Raw genomic sequence first — 23,376 nt, 5'->3', positions numbered from 1 at the left:
GATAGTCACTACTCTATTACAGTTAGTTTTACACTATCCTCCAAGAGACCTGTCACCAGTGGTGCACCCCACAACTTAGTTTTGGGATCATTTCTATTTGATATCAACTTCTCTGACCTCCAATCTGACATTTAAGTCTTCTGGCTGACCAAGTAGTAGATGGCACTTGCATCCGCCAAGAGGGCCTATTTTTAACCAAGTAGTGTCAGAAAAACAGTCCAAAGCTGAGAAGTGACACACACACACACACACACACACACACACACACACACACACACACACACACACACACACACACACACACACACACACACACACAGCCTACATATCATGGGTGTCTACTTAAGTTTAGTTGCATGTACAACTGGCATCAAAGGTCTTAGTAGACTATAAATTAAAGAAAATGACAGAGTAAACTCACCTTCTTCTCTGTTTCGAGCATGGATGACTTGTCAGTAGTTCTTTCCTGCTTCAAAAGATAACCAAAACAAATGAAAATCAACAGCATGACCCAATGCCCAAAGGCCATTACAATTCAATTAGAATAATAAAGTACTTCATTCCAACAGAATCAAATTCTAAAAAGTACAGTGTGTAGTTTGCTTACCATAAGAGCAGATGTGTGAATATGTCACTGTTGCCGTAACCATTAAAGTACAGGATGCCCTGCCAAAGATACCATATGTCCAGCCAGTCTACAAAGCATCAGCCTTCCTCCTCATGCACCATATGATGTCTGCCCTTAGCATGAGAAGGCATACTTTTATAAGATGGATGTATGGATGTGCCAAGAAGTACAATCGTGTAAGCAAACTTATCATAACAGTAGATGTTTGAAGGATCACTGCTGACTTAGCTAAACAGGTAATATCTGCCCTTAGCATGAGAAGGCATACTTTTATAAGATGGATGTATGGATGTGCCAAGAAGTACAATCGTGTAAGCAAACTTATCATAACAGTAGATGTTTGAAGGATCACTGCTGACTTAGCTAAACAGGTAATATCCTGCCAAGAATATAGTAGCCAACCAGCTTTGAAAGTTTCAGGAAAACTTTCACGCACCCAAATAGTTAGTCAGCTCAGGCTGAACTGACTGAAAAAAAAAGGTTTGGGTACCAAGCCCTTTGGAGATTTCATGCAAACAGAGAAAGGGAGGCTTAGCCTTGAAAGGACAAAGCTAGAAACAACAAAAAATAAATGTCCACACCCTGGCATAAACAATACACCAAAAACAAAGGGGATGGAGGGGAGCAGCGGCTACTTCAGCACAGAAAATTCATACATCTACTGTTATGATACGTTTACTTACACAACTGTACTATGTTCAGCATATTGATTACCTAGCTATATGGGTAGATTACTCTAGCTTGCTACATTTGGAAGTTGAAAGGAGAAGGGTCCATGAGCCTTTAGGGAACGGTCCTAGAAAAACTGGATCTAGACCTAGAAAAGGAATCAAGTTAGTAAGGCCTTATAAATATATGTATAGAGGACCAAGTTGCTGCTTCTAGAATACTTGTATAACCCCACTGTTTCCAAAGCCACAGATGAAGTCCCTGGTAGAGTGGGCCTTGACCCTGCCTGGAATAGATTTGTCATGGTGAGTACACATAACTGTGTCATTATCTGCAACAACATGTATAGGTCCCAGGGACCAAAGATGATTTAAAGAGTCAAGTGCCCTGATCAGGGCAAGCATCTAATTTAAATTTATGCGCTCGCATCTGTCCTTGGTTTCCCACTCATCTTGCACTTTAATCCTTCCTGAAACTGCTCCCCAAGCAAAATCTGAGACAGTGACTGACTTCTTTGGAAAAGGAAGGGAGAAGGGTAGACTTGGATTTAGGGATATTTGCTGTCTTGTCCACACCAAGTGATTTCTCAAAACAAATTCACCACTGGGGTTTGAAAAGACAAAAGATGTTGGTGCTTAGGCCAAAGAAACTTCAGATATCATTGTACCTTTCTAATGTGGAGTTTTTCCAAGGGCAACATTAGAATCATATTTGCCATGAGACCCAAAATCCTGAGGTATTCCCTCGGAGTGACTGAAGTCTGAGTGAAAAATCCTAAAAATAGCTCTAGCTATTGATCTATTTTTTTTTCCTGTGGAAGAAAAGCTCTTTGAACTGAGGTGACTAACTGACAACTCAGGAACACAATACTGTGTGAAGGAGTCAAAAAAGACTTTTGAACATCCTCTTGGAATCTCAGCTTATGTAAGAGATCTCTCATCCAAGTGAGAGATTCCTGACACTTTGAAAAAGACTCTGCTAAATATGAAGAAATATGGATACCCTGTAGCCTACAAGGAGCTATAACTGGAGCTAGACATTTAGTGTACACTCTTGGTGCAGTGGTTAGTCCAAAGAGTAAGGGAGAGAACTGAGAGTAATCCAGATACACAAAACCTTAAGAAACATTTGAAGTCCAGGTGAATAGGGATATGATAATAAGACTCTTTTAAGTCTAGTGTTAGCAGGAAACCTGAATTAATAAGAAGAGGTAACAGGTTATGAAGTGACAGCATTTTGAATTTGGGCACCATCACAAATAGGTTTAGGAAAGAAAGATCTAGAACTGGTCTCCACGAATTTTCTTTCTTTGAAGCTAAAACATCCTAGAATAAAAAACATTTAACATCCTGGGAAAGAGAAACTGGTTATATCACTCCTTGGGACAGCATGCGATGACGGACAGGGGGAAATAAAGGAGTCTGGTCTGGTGGATGAGGAATTACCTACAGAAAGGAGTGGTTTCCTCCCACTGCCATTATTAACCTTGATGAATGATTTTCAAAATGCATGGTCTGAAAGTATCTGCTTCCAAACAGAAAAGTGGAGATTCAGACTTTCTGGAAGGGAAAAAGGGGCTGCCAGGGTGGTGGGTGGGGGAGACAGTCCCTTAAATCATCATTCTGACTTGTTGGACTGTCTTTGGTTTAGGAGGGGTTCATGAATTATTTTTGGAAACCCACTGTCCCCCTTTCTATTTACATGTCTGTTTACCTGCATTTTGTACAGACTGTTTTTTTTTTTCATTTTTCTTTTTGCTAAAACTGGATGAGGGTTAGACAACCCCTGATAAAAAATTTAGAAAAAGGGGGCTGACAAATCTTATAGAATCCCTGTATCAAGTTACCTTTTTCACACTTTTTGAGAACCTCTAAAGCAGTGGAACCAAAAACTAAATATCTGTCCAAAAAGGAGAATTTAAAATCTCATTTCATGCTGGAGAGACAGATGTGTCCCACAGACTCCCCCTCCTCTGGAACAGGCTTCTCATCCCTGTGAAGTTGAGTTCATCTATTATCCAGTTTAAATGCAACTTAGACCATTTGATGGGGAATAGGAAATTTACACCAGGCCTGGCACCCATGTCCCTTATGGACAGAGGTAGCTTATAAATGTCTGACTTTCAATGTCCTATTCAGATACAGGACATCATTATTTTTTGGGAAAACTTGGCTAGGCTTAGAAAGGTCCTCTTGGGTCATTAGCCTAGTAGCAATTTATGAATCATTACTGAGTTTCTGAAAATGCAGCCAGGCAAACCTCCTCAAAACAGTACTAGTGGCCATAGTCCTGGAAGAAGTATCAACTGACACAGACTGAAAACAATGAGTTGTGACTTGAGCAATTCAAAAAATGAATTTAAAACAGATTTGTCCTCACAAGAAAAAACTGCATTCAAAATATTCATTATACTTTCACAATTAGTCAGAATAAACTTTAACATATTAGCCTGATATTCATCAATAATCTTCCAATCCTTGTTAGAAAGAGTGGGACTGGAATTAATAAAAAGGTTTAGCAGCAGTTGGATTAACTAAAGCTATGGTTGTTGGGTCGAGTTTGGAAAGAGTGTATAAAAACTTAAACTGAGGAACTTTATACATTCTATTTGCCTTTTAGGGGTTGGAGGCTGACTGTCAGAAAAATTACAAGCAGTAACACATCCTCCAGAGCTGACAGAATTGGGGAAATGGGTAAAAGTTCTGGATATTCCTTCTGTAACACCTCATAATATCTTCGGAGGGAAATTTCCACAGGGAGACTTAGAAACTGAGCTCTCATCCAAGTCTGAATAAGAAAACCTGTATCTGTCCTTTCATCTTCCTGACCAGATTCAAAATCTTGAATCTTTTCAGGAATAGAGGCCTCTCTCTTTTACCACATTATAAGAAGGATCAATAATCTGAATTAAACCCCCAAGCCAGTAAACCATTCCTAAGGAAATTTTAGAAAGTGTAGATACATGTTTAGTTTTTGGTTTCTTCTTGACATGAAAAATGGGTCCAAGAGTTTTATTAATGTTGGCAGCAGCTCCGGAAGTAATAGGTACAAGATTCTGACTAAACAGGGAAGTCTTCCCTGTTCCCTCTCCCAGCACCAACAAGAGTGGCTTTCCCTTGTCCACTGAGGGAACTCCCAACAACTGCAGAGGATGTGGCTCACTCCCAGTCAGTAGCAACTGTAGATGCAAGACCAGCTGGATAAGGGTTAAAAGATGAGTGGTCTGAGGAACCAGCTTTGGCCACAGAAGACTCACATACCTGTGGCAGAGGCAAATTGCTAACCTGCTGTGGTAGCAAGGGCTGTTTGCTTAACTTTTTCTATTTAGGGCTGAAAGAAGGACAGACAGTGGGACTGGTAGTTGGTTTTATGGTCAAGCTGAAAATGTTGCTTCTTTCCTGAGGGTTGGGAGGGTGGCCTAATGGTCAGGGTTTGAGTCTCACAAGGAACAATTGGCTAGGCTTAAAATGGCTTGCAAGGGCACTTAGCTTAGTACTAATCTATGAACCTAGGAAAGCAAGCAGCAAAAGACGGTGAAAATTTGGTGTTTTTAAGTCACTTTTATTACATGAAAACATAGTAAGAAGCACTTTGAAAAACTTTGCTAGCCAAAATGTAAAATAAAAACTTCTGAACTGAAAGGAAAAAGTGTGTTCCTATTTAAAAGTACAGTTAAGTCTTTTGACAGTCTGTTAAAATCAAAACTCTTAGCTTAAAAATAACTTTCCTAAACAGGAAAGTACAATGCAACAATATTTTATTGAAGAAGTTTTTTTTCTCCCTGAGGGGATCTTATCTGCCCAGCAAAGGAACAGCACAAGCCAATCACTGATCCACAAAAGCCCACAAAGGAGTGCTCTCTTCAATGGCAGGAAGGTCTTGAAGGGCTTGGCACCCAAACCTGTCTTTTTATTCAGCTAACTTCAAGCTGGATAATGTTTTGAGAGTGTGGAAGGGGTTCTAAATATTTAGAAGCTGGCTGGCTGTTGTATCCTTGGCAGGATATAACCCATTTAGGGCAAGACTACTGCAGCAGTTATCAATATGATAAACGTCTCACAGCTTTCATACCAAAAAAAAAAGAGACAGTCTGAAGCCTAAAGGTCTCAGAAATAGCATGTCAAAAGAGAAACAAGAGAAGGGTAGCCACTTTGGCCCAAGAGAGGAAAAATACATAGGTTGGCTACTACTACTGCAATAACGATCTATTTAAACATCTACTGTTATGGCAAATAAAGTATACAATTGAACTATATTCTTCCTTAGATCACTGCGGAAGTAGCCATTGCATCATGTAATAATTGCCAAAACTCAGGAAGAAGGTGGGATGGAAAAGGTCCAGAGTCCAGGACTACCTGCTGCACAGCTTTAGCAAAACCTGCTCTGGAAACAGAATCCAAGTTGTAGTGCTTGAAAAGATAAAGTGAACAAGCTCTAGCCTAGGGAGTACACCTTCACCATATGAAAATGAAAAGCCACAATAAGGCTACTCCCTCCACATGGTAACTAGCTTCAAGATGGTCAGTTTAATGGGTATTATATATCCCCTTTCTTGTAGTTGCTGGTTTGCAAGCACTACATATATATCCCAGGTCCTTCCTTAAATAAAAACAATTTTTTAATTCTGTTCAGTTAAAAATGACAAATTGCCTACTTCAAGGTACTGGTTCAAACACTAATAACACTTTCCTCGGAGCAAATTTCTTGTTATAGTAACTTGGCTCAATATGATTAGACAAGAAATTATATTCTTCTTTCCTCTGAAACCAACTGGAATCAGCAAACTGCCTGTTTGCAAAGTCTCTGGAGCTGGTTCCAAAATAATCCTAGTTCTAAAGCCAACTTCAAATAAGCATGCTGCTTGTGTTCAAAAACAGACTCAGGAACGAATAAGCACTTTCAGTTGTAAACCTTCTTCAGATCCTGTGTTTATCTGCTTTGCTCTTCCTTTTATACTGTGTGTATTCTAGGTATTGACCAATGAGGTATTATATTCAAATTAGACTCTCTGCCTTCATTATTCAATGGTTACACTTACTACTTGTATCCAATCTGTCTTTTTATATACATTGCCAAATCAGTTTAACTTCCTGAGTTCCTGCAAGTATGTCACTGGTTATTCTGTCCTCTAAAACTAACAGAAAGTTCAAAGAACGTATTTTACGGCATCTAAGAGACATCAAGAACAAGATAGAAGTTAATGGTTTGTATCAGCATATAAAGCATAATCCAGGGCATAGCTTTAAATTTATGATATTAACTCATGTTTCAGTTACAGCACGAGGTGGAGATTTATTCAATAGAACTGAAAAAATAGAAATGGAATGGATTATGAACTTGCGTGCCAGTCAAAGTCCTGGCCTTAACGCAGTAGTCCCCTTAAAACCAGTACTAAAAGAAAGGAGTCTTAGGGGGCGATAATATACTTCTATCATTAAACCACTAAGAAATAAAACTGAATAACATGACAGTAAATCTATACAACTAACTACTAAAGAACATGTGAGAATGGACTCCTCCCAAGAGGACAGAAGAACCAGTCACATACTTGCAGGAACTCAGGAAGTTAAACTGATTTGGCAGTGTATATAAAAAGACAGATTGGATACAAGTAGTAAGTGTAACCATTGAATAATGAAGGCAGAGAGTCTAATTTGAATATAATACCTCATTGGTCAATACCTAGAATACACACAGTATAAAAGGAAGAGCAAAGCAGATAAACACAGGATCTGAAGAAGGTTTACAACCGAAAGTGCTTATCTGTTTCTGAGGCCGTTTTTGAACACAAGCAGCATGCTTATTTGAAGTTGGCTTTAGAACTAGGATTATTTTGGAACCAGCTCCAGAGACTTTGCAAACAGGCAGTTTGCTGATTCCAGTTGGTTTCAGAGGAAAGAAGAATATTTTATCCTGGAATTCGTTTAAGTGCACAGGCAGCACGCCTATTTGAAGTTGGTCTTAAACTTTGGAAATTCATTCCGGTGTCCTTGAACACAAGATGCCTATTGGAATCAATGGGCTTTAGAAGAAGGAATAGCTTTGGGACTTGCCCCCCCCCCCATTTTACACACAGGCTGTATGCTGGTTACAGACTGGCTTCCAAGTAAGGAACTTTTTGCAACTTGTTCTAGTGCTTTTGCATACAGGCAATTTATTGAACTTAGAACTTTGGAAGTACCTACTGAGGAAGCAGAGCATATAGTTGTCAGTGAATGGAGGTTTTGCACTCAAGGAAGAAAGGTAGCTGCAAGTGACTTCCAATGAATGAGTAATTTCTTGTCTAATCATATTGAGCCAAGTTACTATAACAAGAAATTTGCTCCGAGGAAAGTGTTATTAATGTTTGAACCAATACCTTGAAGTAGGCAATTTGTCGCTTTTAACTGAACAGAATTAAAAAAATTGTTTTTATTTAAGGAAGGACCTGGGATACATATGTAATGCTTGCAAACCAGAAACTACAAGAAAGGGGATATATAATACCCACTAAACGGACCATCTTGAAGCTAGCTACCACGTGGAGGGAGTAGCCTTATTGTGGCTTTTCAAGTTGTAGTGCTTGGTGAAGGTGTGAACAGAGGACATAGGAGCTTATTCTAGAATAAATCTGGAATCCACTCCTTTCAAGAAAAGCTCAGTAGCGACCACTGCTCTCATAGAATGAGCCTTGATAATGTGTGAAGGACATTTTACCACTGTTAGAATAGCAGAACTGAATAGTATGAGAAAGTCATCTAGAAGTGGTTTGTTTAGATAATGTCTGACCCTACTTCTTACCACAGGACACAAAGAGTTGGTTAGATGTTCTAAAATCCATATATTTATCCAAATTATTTGAGGTCAGGATAGAAAACAAAGAATTGGGTAGTCTTCTTGACAGCATGTGTACATATATAAATATATATACTTATACACATTGTACACATCATTTTTGTTTTTATTTAGTATATTTTTAGTACATAAAACTATATGTATGTATGTATGTATATATATATATATATATATATATATATATATATATATATATATATATATATATATATATATATATATATATATATATATATATATATACATACACACACACTTATATGTTTAGTTATTTTAACACAAACTAATATAGTAAAGACACCAACCAGGAACATATAGTTATTTTAACCTCAGTTCTGCTTTAATTAGATTTATTGCATCACACCAGAGATTTAAATGGTAAATTCAAAACACATTTTTTTCATGCCACTATTACCATGTAGTATTGGTATAACTCCCCCATTTACCATACTGGTGGACGCTCATGCACACACCTACACTCATTTATACATTACTAGTTTACTTCATCCACTGTTTTCTGTATTTTTGTGTTTTTTCTACTAGTTTTCATTGTATAAACATGTTTTGGGGCTGTAAATATGAAAATTGCCGTGACAGTTTTTTTTTGCAAAGCACTAAAACACTCACATTTTTTCTGAGCTGTTTACAGCAGTTCTTTTATGCACACTAATACACATGGATGGATATTTACTAGATATTATTAGACAGGTTTATTTTTATATTTATAGTGTTTTAGTTTGATTATGTTTATGGTAAGATGTGTTTTTCTTGATTTTAGTTCTTGTCACAAACCTGATGAAGGCTTTATTGCATTAGTTAGCTGAAAGCAATTTTAGTTAAACTTCTTTTGATGTAAATATATTTTAGGTATATGTGATACTTTTCTCAATACATGATCTTTAAATGTGGGTTGCAAATAGATAAGTAGTGTTTTTCTTAACTAGGATTTAGTTTGATTGAATCAGTAGAATTGTGTGGGAGTGGGTACTTCCTGCTCTAAAATGCACTTTTATAGTTCTGTTTAGATTGTTTGCCATCAATAGGATGATTTAAAATGAAACAATATGCATATTTTCCACACCTACTTCTAAGTATATAAAAGCTGATATGTTTAATATTGTTAAAATATTTCAGATTTTTTGTTACTGAGCACCACATGTCTGTGAAGAATAAAGGCTTGTTGCTTTGGAATACTACCTGGGTTTCATGATATTTGGAAATCATTGTGACTGAGCTCATCAATGAAGTTTTATGGACACTAGTTTCTGTTTTTTTTCTTTTCTCAACACTCATGGTGATGAGGTTGGAACTAGACAGATTCTTGCTCAAATTCATTTTTGTAGTATATCAATGCAAACAACAGAAGGCTGGAAAAAAATGGAAGAAGCTTTAAACAGATATTCGGATAAGGTGATCAAACTGCAAAACTCAAAGGTCAAAATGAAAAGGCTGACTGAATATGAGACTGCACAAGAAGAGAAGTTTACAGGACAGAGCATGTAGGGAAAATCTGAGATTTTCTACTGTACCAGAGACGATCGAAGGAACAGACTGTATTAATTTTAGGAAGGCACAAATAAGCAGCTGAATGAATTGTTAATTGAAAGGGTTCATCATGTGTATGCTCCAAACCTGGATATAAGAAAGCAACATAGACCTTTAATAGTAAAGATGCAATCTTACCAGCAGAAGGAGTTGATTCTGACAAAATTGTGGCAGAAGGACAAAGTGCTAAAAGTGGAAGACAGCAGAATGTTTGTGGAGAATGAATACTCATTGTACAACAGGCATAAGAGGAGCAAATTGATTCCATTATTTGGGGAATGTCGAGAAGCAGGCATGAGATTCAAACTGCTGTACCCAGCTATCTTTAAAATATTTTTCCCTGGAGGGACAAAATCATTTTTTGATGAAGTACATGGTAAGGAAGAAATACAAAAGTTTGTCCAACAAATGGTGGACTGTGAAACAGAAGTACATTCTGCTTCTTCTTCTTCAGGTAAGAAAGACCACAGAGAGATTGTGCCAGTAAAACCTTTTGCAATATTTCAATAGAAAATTATTGAGAGAAGGAAAATACACATAAGAGTTGACAAGAAGTATCAAGAGTACACTGGAAATTAAGCAGAGACAGGAACTGGTTGATGCAAATGAACAGGAATAGAACAAGAAAATCTGGATATACTGGACTTTCTTGGACTTTGTTAAACTTGTAGGGGACTCTAAGGCAATATGCAATACTTCATGTCATTAATGTTTGGAGAATGAAATCAGTAACTTGGAAATTGACAAATGTGGGATTACAAAGCAATAATTATATTTGTGAAACATGACAGAACAAGAAATTCTGTAAATATTGGACTTTCTGGACTATGTTAAACTAGTAGGGGACTATAAAGAATATGCCCTACTTCATGTCACTGATGTTCAGAAAAATATTCAGGAGAGGGGAACAGAAAGGAGAAAGTTAATTGTAAGTAAAACATTTTTTTCTTAATTGTACTGTTTTTAACTGTGCATGATTTTCTTTGCATGTTATGAAGTAAAGTTTTCTCAGTTATGTGTAAGTGTAATGAGGATACTAATCTAAATATGTACTACTGTTTTCATTTTCTTTTTTTCTTTCTCCCTTGTCTCTTTCTCCTTGTTCAGTATTAAGAAATATAGGGAATATGATGTATAAAAATCTGGTTAAAAGAGCATGACAAATGAAAAAAATTGTTTTTTCTTGCATAGGGAAATGACTGGGTTAAGGCCATTAGTTTAATCTAGTAACAAGTTTTAAGAGAAAGCAAGTAAATGAAAAATAATATTGAATATTATAAGATTTTTTTCTAGTAAACAAATGTATGCTTGGCTGTTTGTGTCTGGTTCTCATGTCTGTAGGAGACAATCTGATAAAGAGAAATGGCTCAGAGAAAATGTTTTCTGAAAGCTTTCAAGTGTTTTCCCAGCTGAGAGAGCTATAAAGTTAAGACAAAGCCAGACAGCACTTAGTAGAAGCACAGGTAGTTAGAGTGAGGTTACTCAGACACATTTATTAACCCTATTAAATATGATGTTATTCAGGGATGGAGAAAGAAGTACATATCCATCCTGGAAAAGAGTAGGGTGGCATTTACTGAGAATTTAAGTGGCATTTTAGGAACAAATAATTCTACAGAAAAAGCAAACAACACTGCTTTTCACAGAGCATTTCAGAATATAATTCTTATAGCTGATTAGTTAAAACATTATTTTAAAATACTGAGAGAAATTTAGGGCTCTGCCAAACTATTCTGCCCTTTATTCTAACCCCCTGGTTATGATAGTATAAAAAAGGAAGACATTTTAAGGAGTTATATAAACACTATCACACACCAAAAAACAACAAATGTAAGGTTGGAACTTTGAAGTGTGTTTCATGTGGCCAGTTCCCTTATGTATTGAATAAATCTGAAAATTACCTAGTACCACATAATAAACATTCAACTTCCAAAAAGTTATTTAATTGCAACAGCAAGGGGGTGTTTTACCTTGCTGTTTGCAATGTCTGCCCAGCATTTTACATTGGAAAAACTGAGAGATTCCCAAAAATGAATTTATGGACATGTACATGACACAAAATAGGGGTCTTGATACTAATGCTTTGGCTAAACATAAAAAAGAGTGTGTGACTAGTAGATTCTTGTTTTTTGTACTAGAGGATGTAGCATTGGACCCTCGTGGAGGAGTTAGGGAAACCTGTACTAAATATCGTGAGCTGTACTGGCAACTTTTACTGGGAGTAAATATAAAACCAGGGTTAAATGACTGTACATCTATTGGACCTGTCTTAAAATTGAAAGTAGCTAGATTATAATATACTTAGGGTTATTTTCCCTTGTATTTTCTAATTATATATAATAATATTTTGTTTTATAATACTTCCTATTATGGGAAATGGTCTGCTTTCTCTTTTTATCTGGAACATCTTTTTTAATTGTAATTATGTAATTAACTAATTATTTGATTGTTACTAATTTAAGCATCTATAAAAGCTGTAAGTTTTATTTGTATTCAGTTCTGATGAAGTTTGAAAACGTTTAAGACAAAAGTGCTCAATGTTTCATTGAATTGTTTATTTCCTAACTATAGTTGTTTTTTTTTTTTTTTTTTTTTTTTTTTGGCGCTACATGATCTATATTTGTGGGGCACAGTGAAATGTATTTTAATTCTGCAGACATTCTTTGAATTATGGAATGAAGATGCTTAAACTGCTGATTAAATTCTGTGATACTAATCTGGACCAGCATTCTTTTGTTCCTTTGAATCTTCAGAGGTACCTTGTGAACCAATGGAAAGGGTGGAATTAAATGCAGGAACATTCCCGTCCAAGGCAACAAGAATATATCCATCCTTCAAGCTTGACTGAAACGATGTCTAAAACAGAATTTCTCCAGCTTTTGGTTTTATAATAAGGTAAACAGGCATCCTCCACATCTGGACTAGATCCTGAAGCACCACTGCCTTTAGCTGCTACTTATGTGGGGCTGCCCTGTATCTGTTTAGTCTGTCTGCCACAACATTTTGCTCTGACAGGTTTTATGATGTCTGAAGAATCACAGAATGCTATAAAGCCAGATCCCAGGCCATCACTGCCAATTAGCCCAGAGGTTATGTCCTTGTAACCCCTTGATGAGGTACCACATCACTGTGATGTCCGTAACCACAAAAGGAGCACTTGGAGTCCATAGGTGGTGAAGGACTTTCAAGAAGTGAATCACTGCCAACATTTTTTGATAATGATGTGCTTCCATGCATCCTTGAACTTCCAAGTGTCTTGCAGTTGAACTCCCATTGAAACAGCTCCCCAAGCAAAGTTGGATGAATCTGCCTGGATAGACTGCACCGGAATAGGTGGGAAGAAAGGAAGTCCTGGACTGATGTTCAGTTGTGTTCTCCACCACTGCAACTCATGCCTGATGAAGGTTAGCACTGGCAACTGGGATTCCAGCTGCTGTTTTCAACAATTTTGGACATACTCCCTCATGTGGAGATAGGTCAGTGGTATCATGAGAATCACTGATGCCATCAGTCTTAGAATTTTCAGGAAATCTCTTTCCAAAATAATGTTCCTCCTGAAGAATTCCTGAAAAATTATCTTAGAGGACTGGACATTATCTTTGGGAAGAAAGTCCATTCTTTTTTCAGTGTTGATTATACACCCCATGAAGATAAGTCTCTGCAAAAGTGTCAGGTACAACTTCTGAAGTACAACTTGAGTCCTAGATGGGAGGGTAGAGCCAATACCATCTCTGGAAAATGCAAATACCAGGATACAGACTCTGCACAGATTGGCAAGACATCCAAGTAAGTTTAAATGTGAATGTCCAGAATCTGGCAATGAGCCACTGCCATTGCAAAGCATTTGCTAAAACACTCAAGGTGTAGTGAATAACTCAAAGGACAATGCAGAGAAGTGACAGTGTGAACCTGACACAACAAATCTCAGATATCATCCAGAAGTGATGACCAATGGGGGGGTACTATATGCTTCCTTCAAGTCCAGAGTCACAATGAAGCAGTGATCTGGCAGAAAAAGAAGCACTGTCTGCAGGGTGAGCATCTTGAACTTGAGGACTATCGCTTGTCTCGTGCATTCAAAAGAGACGGTAAAGTGGTATATGGGTTCAAAATATTTACTGTACATAAACATGTCAGGAACTGTCATTAGAACTTGTATTTAAACTAAGTGATTAACACATTACTTCAAACATACCCGCATATGCATCTCCATTCATGACTGCATTTACTGTGACTGACTGTACAAAATGGCACTGTTCTTGCATGTGCTCAGTACTTATATGCACGTGCTATCTAGCTACAGTGGCTGAATAGGAACAATACACTTGGTGATGTACATCCTCCCTCTTTGAGTTGTTTGACATGCAATAGTAAAACAAAAAATCTACATACTAGATAACATTTCAATATTAATAAAAAATCAAAACTCAAGTACAAGTCATTGTGTATTTTGGATTAGGTCTGGATATTCTACCCAATCTGGTCACATAAAAACTTTGACTGGGCTTAGCAACAGGGACAGTCTCTTGGGAATTCTCAATAGGAACTTTGGGGATTGCATCAGGATCATTCAAGGTAAGTACACTGTCCTATGAAATTTGAACAAGTGTACAGCCACTCTGATAAATAGAGTCTCTGGCATAGGCAATCTGCTGTGTCACTGGTTCAGAAACTGGAAGTATATCTCTTGGGTTCCTTCTGAAATCCATTCCTTCTGATTTTACAGCATAAGATCTTGGTTCCTCACAAATATTTTTGGTAGTTCCCATTCGGTCATATCCTTTAGATGTCTACATCCTTACGATCTCTCTTTGTCTTAATGGTCTAAGAGGTTTGCTTGATTTATCATAGTACAACTTCTGTGACCAGCCTTTTTTCAAAAGTTGAGTCTTGATCATTCTGTTGTGCTTAGCATTTGGAATCAATAGTTATTTACTGATTGGCAAGGTTGTTCTTGTCTGTCTAGACATTAATCTCTGAGCAGTTGAACCAAGCAAGTTATCTCGGGGAATGTTTCTGAGATTGAGTAGGTTAAGAAAAACGTTGGTACCATCTCTTTTGGATTTCTCTAACACACATTTCGCACTTTGAACTGCACGCTTAGCTAATCTATTGGACTGTGGATACTCAAGACTACTAGTAACATGTAGAATGTCCCAAGACTCAGCAAATTTCTTGAACTGCTGACTTGTTAACTGTGTACCATTGTATGATACATCTTTGTGCAGACTACCATGAACCATGGCAGCATAGGATGGTGGTTTATAGGATGACGTTGGTGATCAAGAAGAGGAGGAGGAATGTGAGGGCAGCACCAAGGATCAAATGGTGGAAACTGAAAAAGGGTAATTGTGAGGTGGAGTTCAGGGAAGAGTAAAGACAGGCACTGGGTGGCAGTGAAGAGTTACCAAATAGCTGGGTAACTACAGCAAAGCTAGTAAGGGAGACGGCCAGAAAGATGCTTGGTATGACATCTGGACAGAGGAAGGATGACAAGGAGACATGGTGGTGGAATGAGGAAGTAGAGGAGAGTATACAGAGAAAGAGGTTGGCAAAGAAGAAGTGGGATTGTCAGAGAGATGAAGAAAGTAGACAGGAGTATAAGGAGATGAGGTGCATGGCAAAGAGAGAGGTGGCGAAGGCTAAGGATAAGGCATATGAAGAGTTGTATGAAAGGTTATACACTAAGGAGGGAGAAAAGGACCTCTACCAATTGGCTAGACAGAGGGACCGATCTAGGAAAGATGTGCATCTTGTAAAGGTGATAAAGGATAATGAGGGAAACATACTCACAAGTGAGGAAAGTGTGTTGAGCAGATGGAAAGAGTACTTTGAGGGGTTGATGAATGAAGAGAATGAGAGGGAGAGAAGGTTGGATGATGTGGGGATAATGAATCATGATGTGCAGTGGATCAGCAAGGAGGAAGTAAGGATATCTATGAAGAGGATGAAGAATGGAAAGGCTGTTGGTCCAGATGACATACCTGTGGAAGTATGGAGGTGTTTAGGTGAAATAGCAGTGGAGTTTTTAACCAGATTGTTTAATGAAATCTTGGAAAGTGAGAGGATGCCTGAGGCATGGAGAAAAAGTGTTTTGGTACCAATTTTTAAGAATAAGGGTGATGTGCAGAGCTGTAGTAACTACAGAGGGATAAAATTGATCAGTCACAGCATGAAGTTATGGGAAAGACTAGTGGAAGCTAGGTTAAGAAGGGATGTGATGATTAGTGATCAGGAGTATGGTTTCATACCGGGAAAGAGCACTGCAGATGCGATGTTTGCTCTGAGATTGTTGATGTAGAAGTACAGAGAAGGTCAGAAAGAGTTGCATTGTGTTTTTGTAGACTTAGAGAAAGCATATGACAGGGTGCCTAGAGAGGAGTTGTGGTATTGTATGAAGAAGTCGAGAGTGTCAGAGAAGTATGTAAGAGTGGTACAGGATATGTACGAGGGTAGTGTGACAGCGGTGATTTCTGCGGTGGGAGTGACGGATGCATTTAAGGTGGAGGTGGGATTACATCAAGGATCAGCTCTGAGCCCTTTCTTATTTGCAATGGTGATGGACAGGTTGACAGATGAGATCAGACAGGAGCCCCTGTGGACTATGATGTTTGCAGATGACACTGTGATCTGTATTGAGAGTTGGGAACAGGTGGAGGAGACCCTGGAGAGGTGGAGATATGCTCTAAAGAGAAGAGGAATGAAGGTCAGCAGGACTAAGACAGAATATGTGTGTGTGTGAATTACAGGGAGGATAGAGGAATGGTGAGGATGCAAGGAGTAGAAGGTGGATGAGTTTAAATACTTGGGATTAATAGTTCAGAGTAATGGTGAGTGTGGAAGAGTGGTGAAGAAGAGAGTACAGGCAGGATAGAGTGGGTGGAAAAGAGTGTCAGGAGTGATTTGTGATAGACGAGTACCAGTAAGAGTGAATGGGAAGGTCTACAAGAGGGTAGTGAGACCAGCTATGTTATATGGTTTGGAGACAGTGGCAATGACAAAAAGGCAGGAGTTAGAGCTGGATGAGGCAGAGTTAAAGATGTTAAGATTTTCACTGGGTGTGACGAGGGTGGACAGGATTAGGAATAAGTATATTAGAGGGTCATTCCAGGTTGGAAGGTTTGGAGACAAAGCCAGAGAGGCAAGATTACGTTGGTTTGGACATGTGTTGAGGAGGGATGCTGAGTATATTCAGAAAAAGATGCTAAGGATGAAGCTACCAGGTAACAGGAAAAGAAGAATGCTTAAGATAAGGTTTATGGATGCGGTGAGAGAGGACATGCAGGTGGCTGGTGTGACAGAGCAAGATGCAGAGGACAGGAAGAAATGCAAACAGATGATCCACTGTGGTGACCCCTAACAGGAACAGCCAAAAGAAGATGATGATGACAATGGACAGAAAAATGTCTCTTCAATTTTGTGATGACAGTGCTGGATGTTAAGTTGGGAAGAAGGTGAATTTCAAACCAATTCGAATAAGAGTCTACTAATACTAAGTAATGCTGACCATTCCATTTGAAAACATCAGTAGCAACCGTTGGCCATGGTAATTCAGGAATCTGGTTTACCTAAAGTGGTTATTTTTGCTGGTGTGATTTAGTACTATTGCAAATAGAACATGCTAGAGTCTCCACCTCTATATCTTTTGTTATAAAAGGCCAGAATACTAGGTCTATTGCCCTACTTTTGGTTAAATCAGTAGCCAGGTGACCATGATGCAAAATCTGGATATATTCCTGTTGTAATACTTTAGGAATTACCACTTTAGGACCTTTCATGATGACTCCATCTTCCATCATGAGTTTGTCTTGGTAAGGAAAATACTGCTGAATATCAAATGGTAGACTGGTTTGTTGTGCTGGCCATCCTTGACTGATAAAATGTTTCAGCTTCTAGAGAATTGGGTCTAAAGCTGTGTAATTTCTGAGTCTATCAAGATATGATGAGGAAAAATTTCTGACTTACATGACTTCAAAGTCTGCTTTCTCATTGTCATGCTGTTTTGTTGTTTGTCTGGGTACTCTTTGCAAGGTATAAATATTTGTATTTTGTATAAACAAGATTGAAATTGTACTTTTGTAATTTTAACATCATGTGTTGTAGGCATGCTGGGGCTGAAAATAGTAGTTGGTGATCAGTCTCTATTTGAACAAGTTTGCCATAAATATAATCGTGGAACTTCAAACATGCAAACACTCTCTTTTTCAATTTGCGCATACTGCATCTCAGTTTGGGTTAAAGTTCTGGAAGCATAGCTACTGATATGCCTTCTTGAAGACATGCTGCACTAAGACCATACTTAGAAGCATAACATAAAAGAGTAACTGGTTTGTGAACATCATAATGTCATAATGTGGTGGACTGGCAATTTTCTGTTTCAGAACATCAAATGCTCTTTGGTGTTGTGCTAACCAGGACCAATTTACATTTTTGCATGTCAACTCTTGTAAAGGTGCTGAAAGCCCACTCAGATCTGGGATGAACTTTCCTAAATAGTTGATCATACTCAGAAAATGTTGCAAAGATGTGACACTGTCTGGAACTGGCATCTCAAGAACTGTTGCTTGTTTGGACGGATCTGGTTGTAAGCCAGAACTAGTAAACAAATGACCCACATAAGTAACTTCTCTCAGCTTGAATTTACATTTCTGAAGATTCAGTTTAAAATTGACTTCACATGCACGGTCTAGAACTTTCTTGCGGTTTCTATCATGTTCATCTTCGCCATTGCCCCCTACAATAATGTCATCTACTATGATAGCACATCAATAACCTGAAACAATTTACTCCATCGCACGTTAAAATACTTCACTGGCAGAATTTATCCCAAATGGCATTCTCAAAAATCTGTATCTACCAAATGGTGTACTGAAAGTGGTTAAGAATGAAGATTTGTGATCCAGTGAAATTTACCAAAATTAACTTTTTGCATCTAAGACTGAAAAAGTAGTGGCATCTGGCATAAGAACTGCTACTTCTTCTACTGTGTGCATCAAATGATGAGGACGTTTAAGTGCTTTGTTTACACCTTTAGGATTGATACATATTTGAATATCATCTGAACTTTTCTTACGAGCTATGACCATGGAGGATACCCATTCGGTATGTTCTTTTACTGGAGTTATCACACCTAAATTCACCACTTTGTCTTGTGTTGTCTTTACTTTGGTTTGCATTGCTACCGGAACCTTCCTGGCTGGTCTGACAAAAGGGCTTACTTCATGATTTAACTTCATGGAATATGTGACAGGTAGTTTACCAAGCTCATCTTTGAAAATATCGGCATATTCGCGAAACATATTCTGTGTAAAATTATCATGGTGGTTCAGACTTCTATAGCTGACCTCCTTATTAAATGAAATCAGTCTCATTCTCAAACTGTCTTTGAGGCCTAACAGTGATTGCATGTGTCTTTTGATTATGGAGAACTGCAAGTCATAGCTGTTCTCAGCAGAATGGCATGTGAGAACTACTGTGCCATTAGTCTGAATTTCTTCACCACCATAAGCAACAGCTTTCATACACTTTGCTGAATCACATTTCTAACCAGCTTTTATTATGGCAAACATTTGTGCTGATATAACATTACAGTTGGACCCAGTGTCCACTTTAAGCTCTACAGGTTTCCTATTAATCCAAACTTGCAAAATATTTCACTCTTGGATGCCAACTGATAATCTACTGTGTTAACAGTTTCTTCAATTACAGAGACCCCATCAGCACAGAAAGTTTGCTCAAGGCTTTCTATTTGACCTACTTGCTTCTTTGGATGCTCAAGAATGTGCCACTTTAGACTTACAAAGCCTTTTGAAATTATTCCAGTTTTTTTACATTTGTGACATTGCTGACCAAAAGCTAAGCACTCTTCTCATTTAGGTTCATGGTTGCCTCCACAATTAAGACAGTTAACAATAGGGTTGTTTGCTGCAGCCGCATTTGGTTTGTGGTTGCAGTTAGAAAGTGCCACATCCTTTGATTTATACCTCCGCTTGCAGCCAATCTTATGTTGTAAATTTGTCAAGCTGTACAATAAAAAATAATAATTAAGCCCAAACACCTCTATGGCATAATGCAGGTCTATTATTATCACTGCGCCCTCGTAAGTTGGTAATGACAGAATTATTTCAAAACTAAAAGCAGTGGGGGAGGGGGAGCAGTAAAGGATTCAAATCAGGGACAGCTGTTAGAAATTGCACTACATAACTTGCACAGGTAATAGAATACATGTTTCATCAACATTCAGTTTCTGCACAATAAGTAATATAGGACTAACGTGCTTCTGTTGACTTAATGAAATTCTCAGTGATCTACCAGAAATACATAACCTTTATGACAGACAGGGCAAGGTATACGAAGAAAAATCAGAGATGCTCTGCAAAATCACGGACAGCTAAGAAGTATGGGTGCTACCATAAAAAACATAGCTGCTTTGTTTCCTGTTTCCGCAAGAAAAGCCAGAAAGGCATTCTTGCACATTGACTGTCTATAGTTCCGGCCAAAGTGTGCTATGGAAATGTTCGCACTCTCTAGGTCCAGGGGCTTAAAACAGTATTCTAAAATAAAGCATAAACGTACGAAAAAAATCTTGTCAGAAATGTATAACATACAAAATGGTGACAAAATTGTGATTTAAACAAAACAAAAAAATGCTTAAAATGCTGTAATCCTGCTCAATCACCTCAAATAATCATAACTCCAAAGAAAAAAATTGCAAATATCAGCAAGTTTTCCTGTCAAAACTTCTAAACAAAGCTTTAAATAAACAAGGAAAAACAAAACAAGTACAATTAACTTGCAGCTCTGGAAGCATGAGGTAATTTGAAGAATTGTACAAACTCACTTAAACACTCACAAATGGCCGTAAACACATTTGAAGGGTTAAAAATCTCCAGAAACCAAAAATCAGCCCATAATAAACACTATAAGCCTAATATTGTGCAGGCAAAGTAAAATCCAATAATACAAAATTTCTAATCACAGTCAAAGCAGCAGAATATACTATTTAAGCTGATAGAAAAAGCAGATGGATAAAATAAAAAAAGCCAGAAATAGTTTCATATCTGAGCTCAGCAGCTGAAGAGATCCAGAATAAGATGCAGTCTTCCAAAAAAATCCTTCTCTTACTATGGCACTATAAACCTGAAAGGTCCTATTACCAGGTCACTGGTTTAGCCTACCCACAGACAGGCAGTGGGAGGGAATCTAAACTTTGGTAGACTGCCAGATGAGGATAGCAGGACACTACTACCTGAAAGCCAGTAAGGCAGTATGTTAGTTGAACATCTTGTCATGACTGCTCATGGCCAAGTGGAAAAGAAGGTGAAACGCCAATACTACCGGAGCCAAAACAGAGTTACCAACAAGATTTTTGGCTTGTCCTTCATGAATTGTGAGAAGGTCCTTTGGTGTTAGTGGCAAGGGAGGGTAAGCATATATGAATCTCCCCTGCCAAGAAATAGGCATGGCATCTGTCTTCCAAGCCTGACTGCACAGTTCCCTGGAACAGAACAGACTTAACTGACTGTTGTAGGAGGAAACAAAAAAAGACCTCTCTGTGCTCAGAGTATTTGCCGCTGTGTTCCTTTAAGAGGGTATATATACTGCCTGAAGCAGAAGGTGTTTGATGGCAATCTCCCAGGCCAAAAAATACAATGTAACCACCGAAACAGTCAACTGATGAATAAAAGTAAGCACAATCAATTCCAATACTCAGCATCCAATCTCCCAGGCCATCAAGGATAATCCGCAAAGGCAGTAAGACTTGGTGGGCCCCTTGCTTGTTTTCATATCACATGACTGTGTTGTCTGTAAAGTCCCTGACAGGGTCTGGAATCCAAAGATGATTCAAGCACTGAAGGGCAAGAATTAGTGCCTTCATCTCCATGATGTTTTTATGATCTTTTCTTTCTTTGGTTGACTAACCCCCTAAACTTTGACATTGTTGCAACGGGCTCCTCATGCCAGGTCAGAAGAATGTGTGACAAGCTCTTGGCAAGGGGAAGAACCAGAAATGGCACACCTGGGTTGAGAGAAATCTGCTTAATTCCCAAAAATAACTCCTTCCTGATGCAGGGCAAGAGAGTAATCTGGATGTCTCAGGGGTGACTGAGCTGAAGTCAAACTGACTTTAAGTCCCACTGCAACATTCTCATGTGTAGTCTGGCATACAGAAGGATAGGGATAGTTGCACGTATCTACCCTAGGGCTCTCAAGTACTCTCTTGCTGTGGTCATCTGCATGAGGAGGAGGACCTGGAAAAATTGCTTCAAAAATAGAACTTTGCTCACAAGATGGAAAGCTGTCATTGTTACAGTATTGATCCAACACTTTTGGAATATCATGACTTGGAAAAGATCCAACATGGACTTCTTTAGATTCAAAGGTAACACCAGACTGTGAAGAAGGTTCATTGTAAAATTGAGATCTTTCCTGAAGTCTGCAGAAGGCAATGACAGGAACTAGGCACTTTGTGAATATCCTTGGGGCTGTAGAAAGGCCAAAGGATAAAGCAGAAAACTGAAAATGCAATTAAGAGACAGAAAATCTGAAATTTATTGAAAAGAAAATGATTAGCAATGTGAAGGTAATCATCCTTCAAATCCAAAGTCAATAAAAATCCACAGGGAGAATAATAGGGAACAGAGATTGAAGGGTTAGCATTCTGAAACCTGGGACAAGCAAAAAGGTGTTGAGAAACAATAGGTCTAGGACTGGTCTGCAGGAGCCCTCCTTCCTGGGGACTAAGAACATCCTGGAGTAAATTCCCCCACCTAACTGACTAGAGGAAACTGTTTGAATACTTCCTTATGAGACAATGTCCTGTTAAAAAGGAAGAACAAAAGGGAACTGATTTTAGGAGTCTTACAGATTCCAGAAAAGGGTGGAAGAGTCTTCCAAGACATTCAGTAACCTTGTTCTATGATAGAAAGAACCCACTTGTCTGTTCTGATTGCCTTTCAGCATGGCAGACAGAGGGCACTTCTTTGGGGTAGGCAAAGTTGGCCAAGGGTAGGGGGAGGTAAAAGAAGATAATTGGAACATAGTCAAAAATGTCGGTTTGTCAGGAAATGTGGTCTTAGAACCCCTGGCATCCAGTCCAGATTAATCTTGATACCTCCTGTAAGTTCCTTTACTTTTCTCTGCTTGGTTATCTTCCATCATAACAAAAGTAACACCCTTGACTGGATAACCCCCCTGGAACTTGGGGTCAGAAAAAGAAAAATCTGTTTTAAGCCCTTTCCCCCTTTCTTGTAAGGATTTGAAAATATATGCAGCGATGGAACCAAAAAGATGTTCTTTATCCAGAGGGAATCCAGGAGTTTGGTCTTGAAATCCTGTGGTAAGCACTGGAGTCTAAGCCAGGAATACACGTGTATAACAGACCATGAAGCAGATACTCTAGGAGGAATTCCAAGATGGCTACACACTGAGTAACAGCTTAATTTCAGCTCTACCAGTGTTAAAAGAGAAACTCAGAAGGGACAGCCAATGAACTTGTCTTTTTGGGTAAATTTCAGTAAATGGCTAGTAAGTGCACTGCCTGGATTGGATGCCAGTGAAAAAGAAATTCAGAGAACCTGAAAGAAAATCAATCACAAAAGGTTAGGAGAAAACACTGACTGGGAAGAATTCTGCAACTGTTCAGCAAAATGCAGTGCAAGCTCCAGCTATGGTGCAACACATGACTTCCAGTACGCTAG

General features: G+C 38.4%; 1 protein-coding gene across 6 annotated transcripts in view; it reads right to left on the bottom strand.

The window, feature by feature from the left end:
• PPP1R12B (protein phosphatase 1 regulatory subunit 12B) overlaps positions 1-23,376 on the bottom strand; it is a 1,629,528-nt gene that overhangs the window by 85,197 nt on the left and 1,520,955 nt on the right. For 5 of the 6 annotated variants that reach the window (XM_044076504.1, XM_044076505.1, XM_044076506.1 and 2 more), the window contains exon 9: positions 422-469. In XM_044076504.1, coding sequence (XP_043932439.1) covers positions 422-469 — 48 coding nt within the window. The remainder of the gene's footprint in view (positions 1-421; positions 470-23,376) is intronic. The other variant, XM_044076507.1, reaches the window with a different exon arrangement.

Source organism: Protopterus annectens, chromosome 7.part0, assembly GCF_019279795.1.
Source record: "Protopterus annectens isolate FY-2018-M chromosome 7.part0, PAN1.0, whole genome shotgun sequence".
Lineage (NCBI taxonomy): Eukaryota > Metazoa > Chordata > Ceratodontiformes > Protopteridae > Protopterus > Protopterus annectens.
This window is presented reverse-complemented; position numbering and strand designations above follow the sequence as displayed.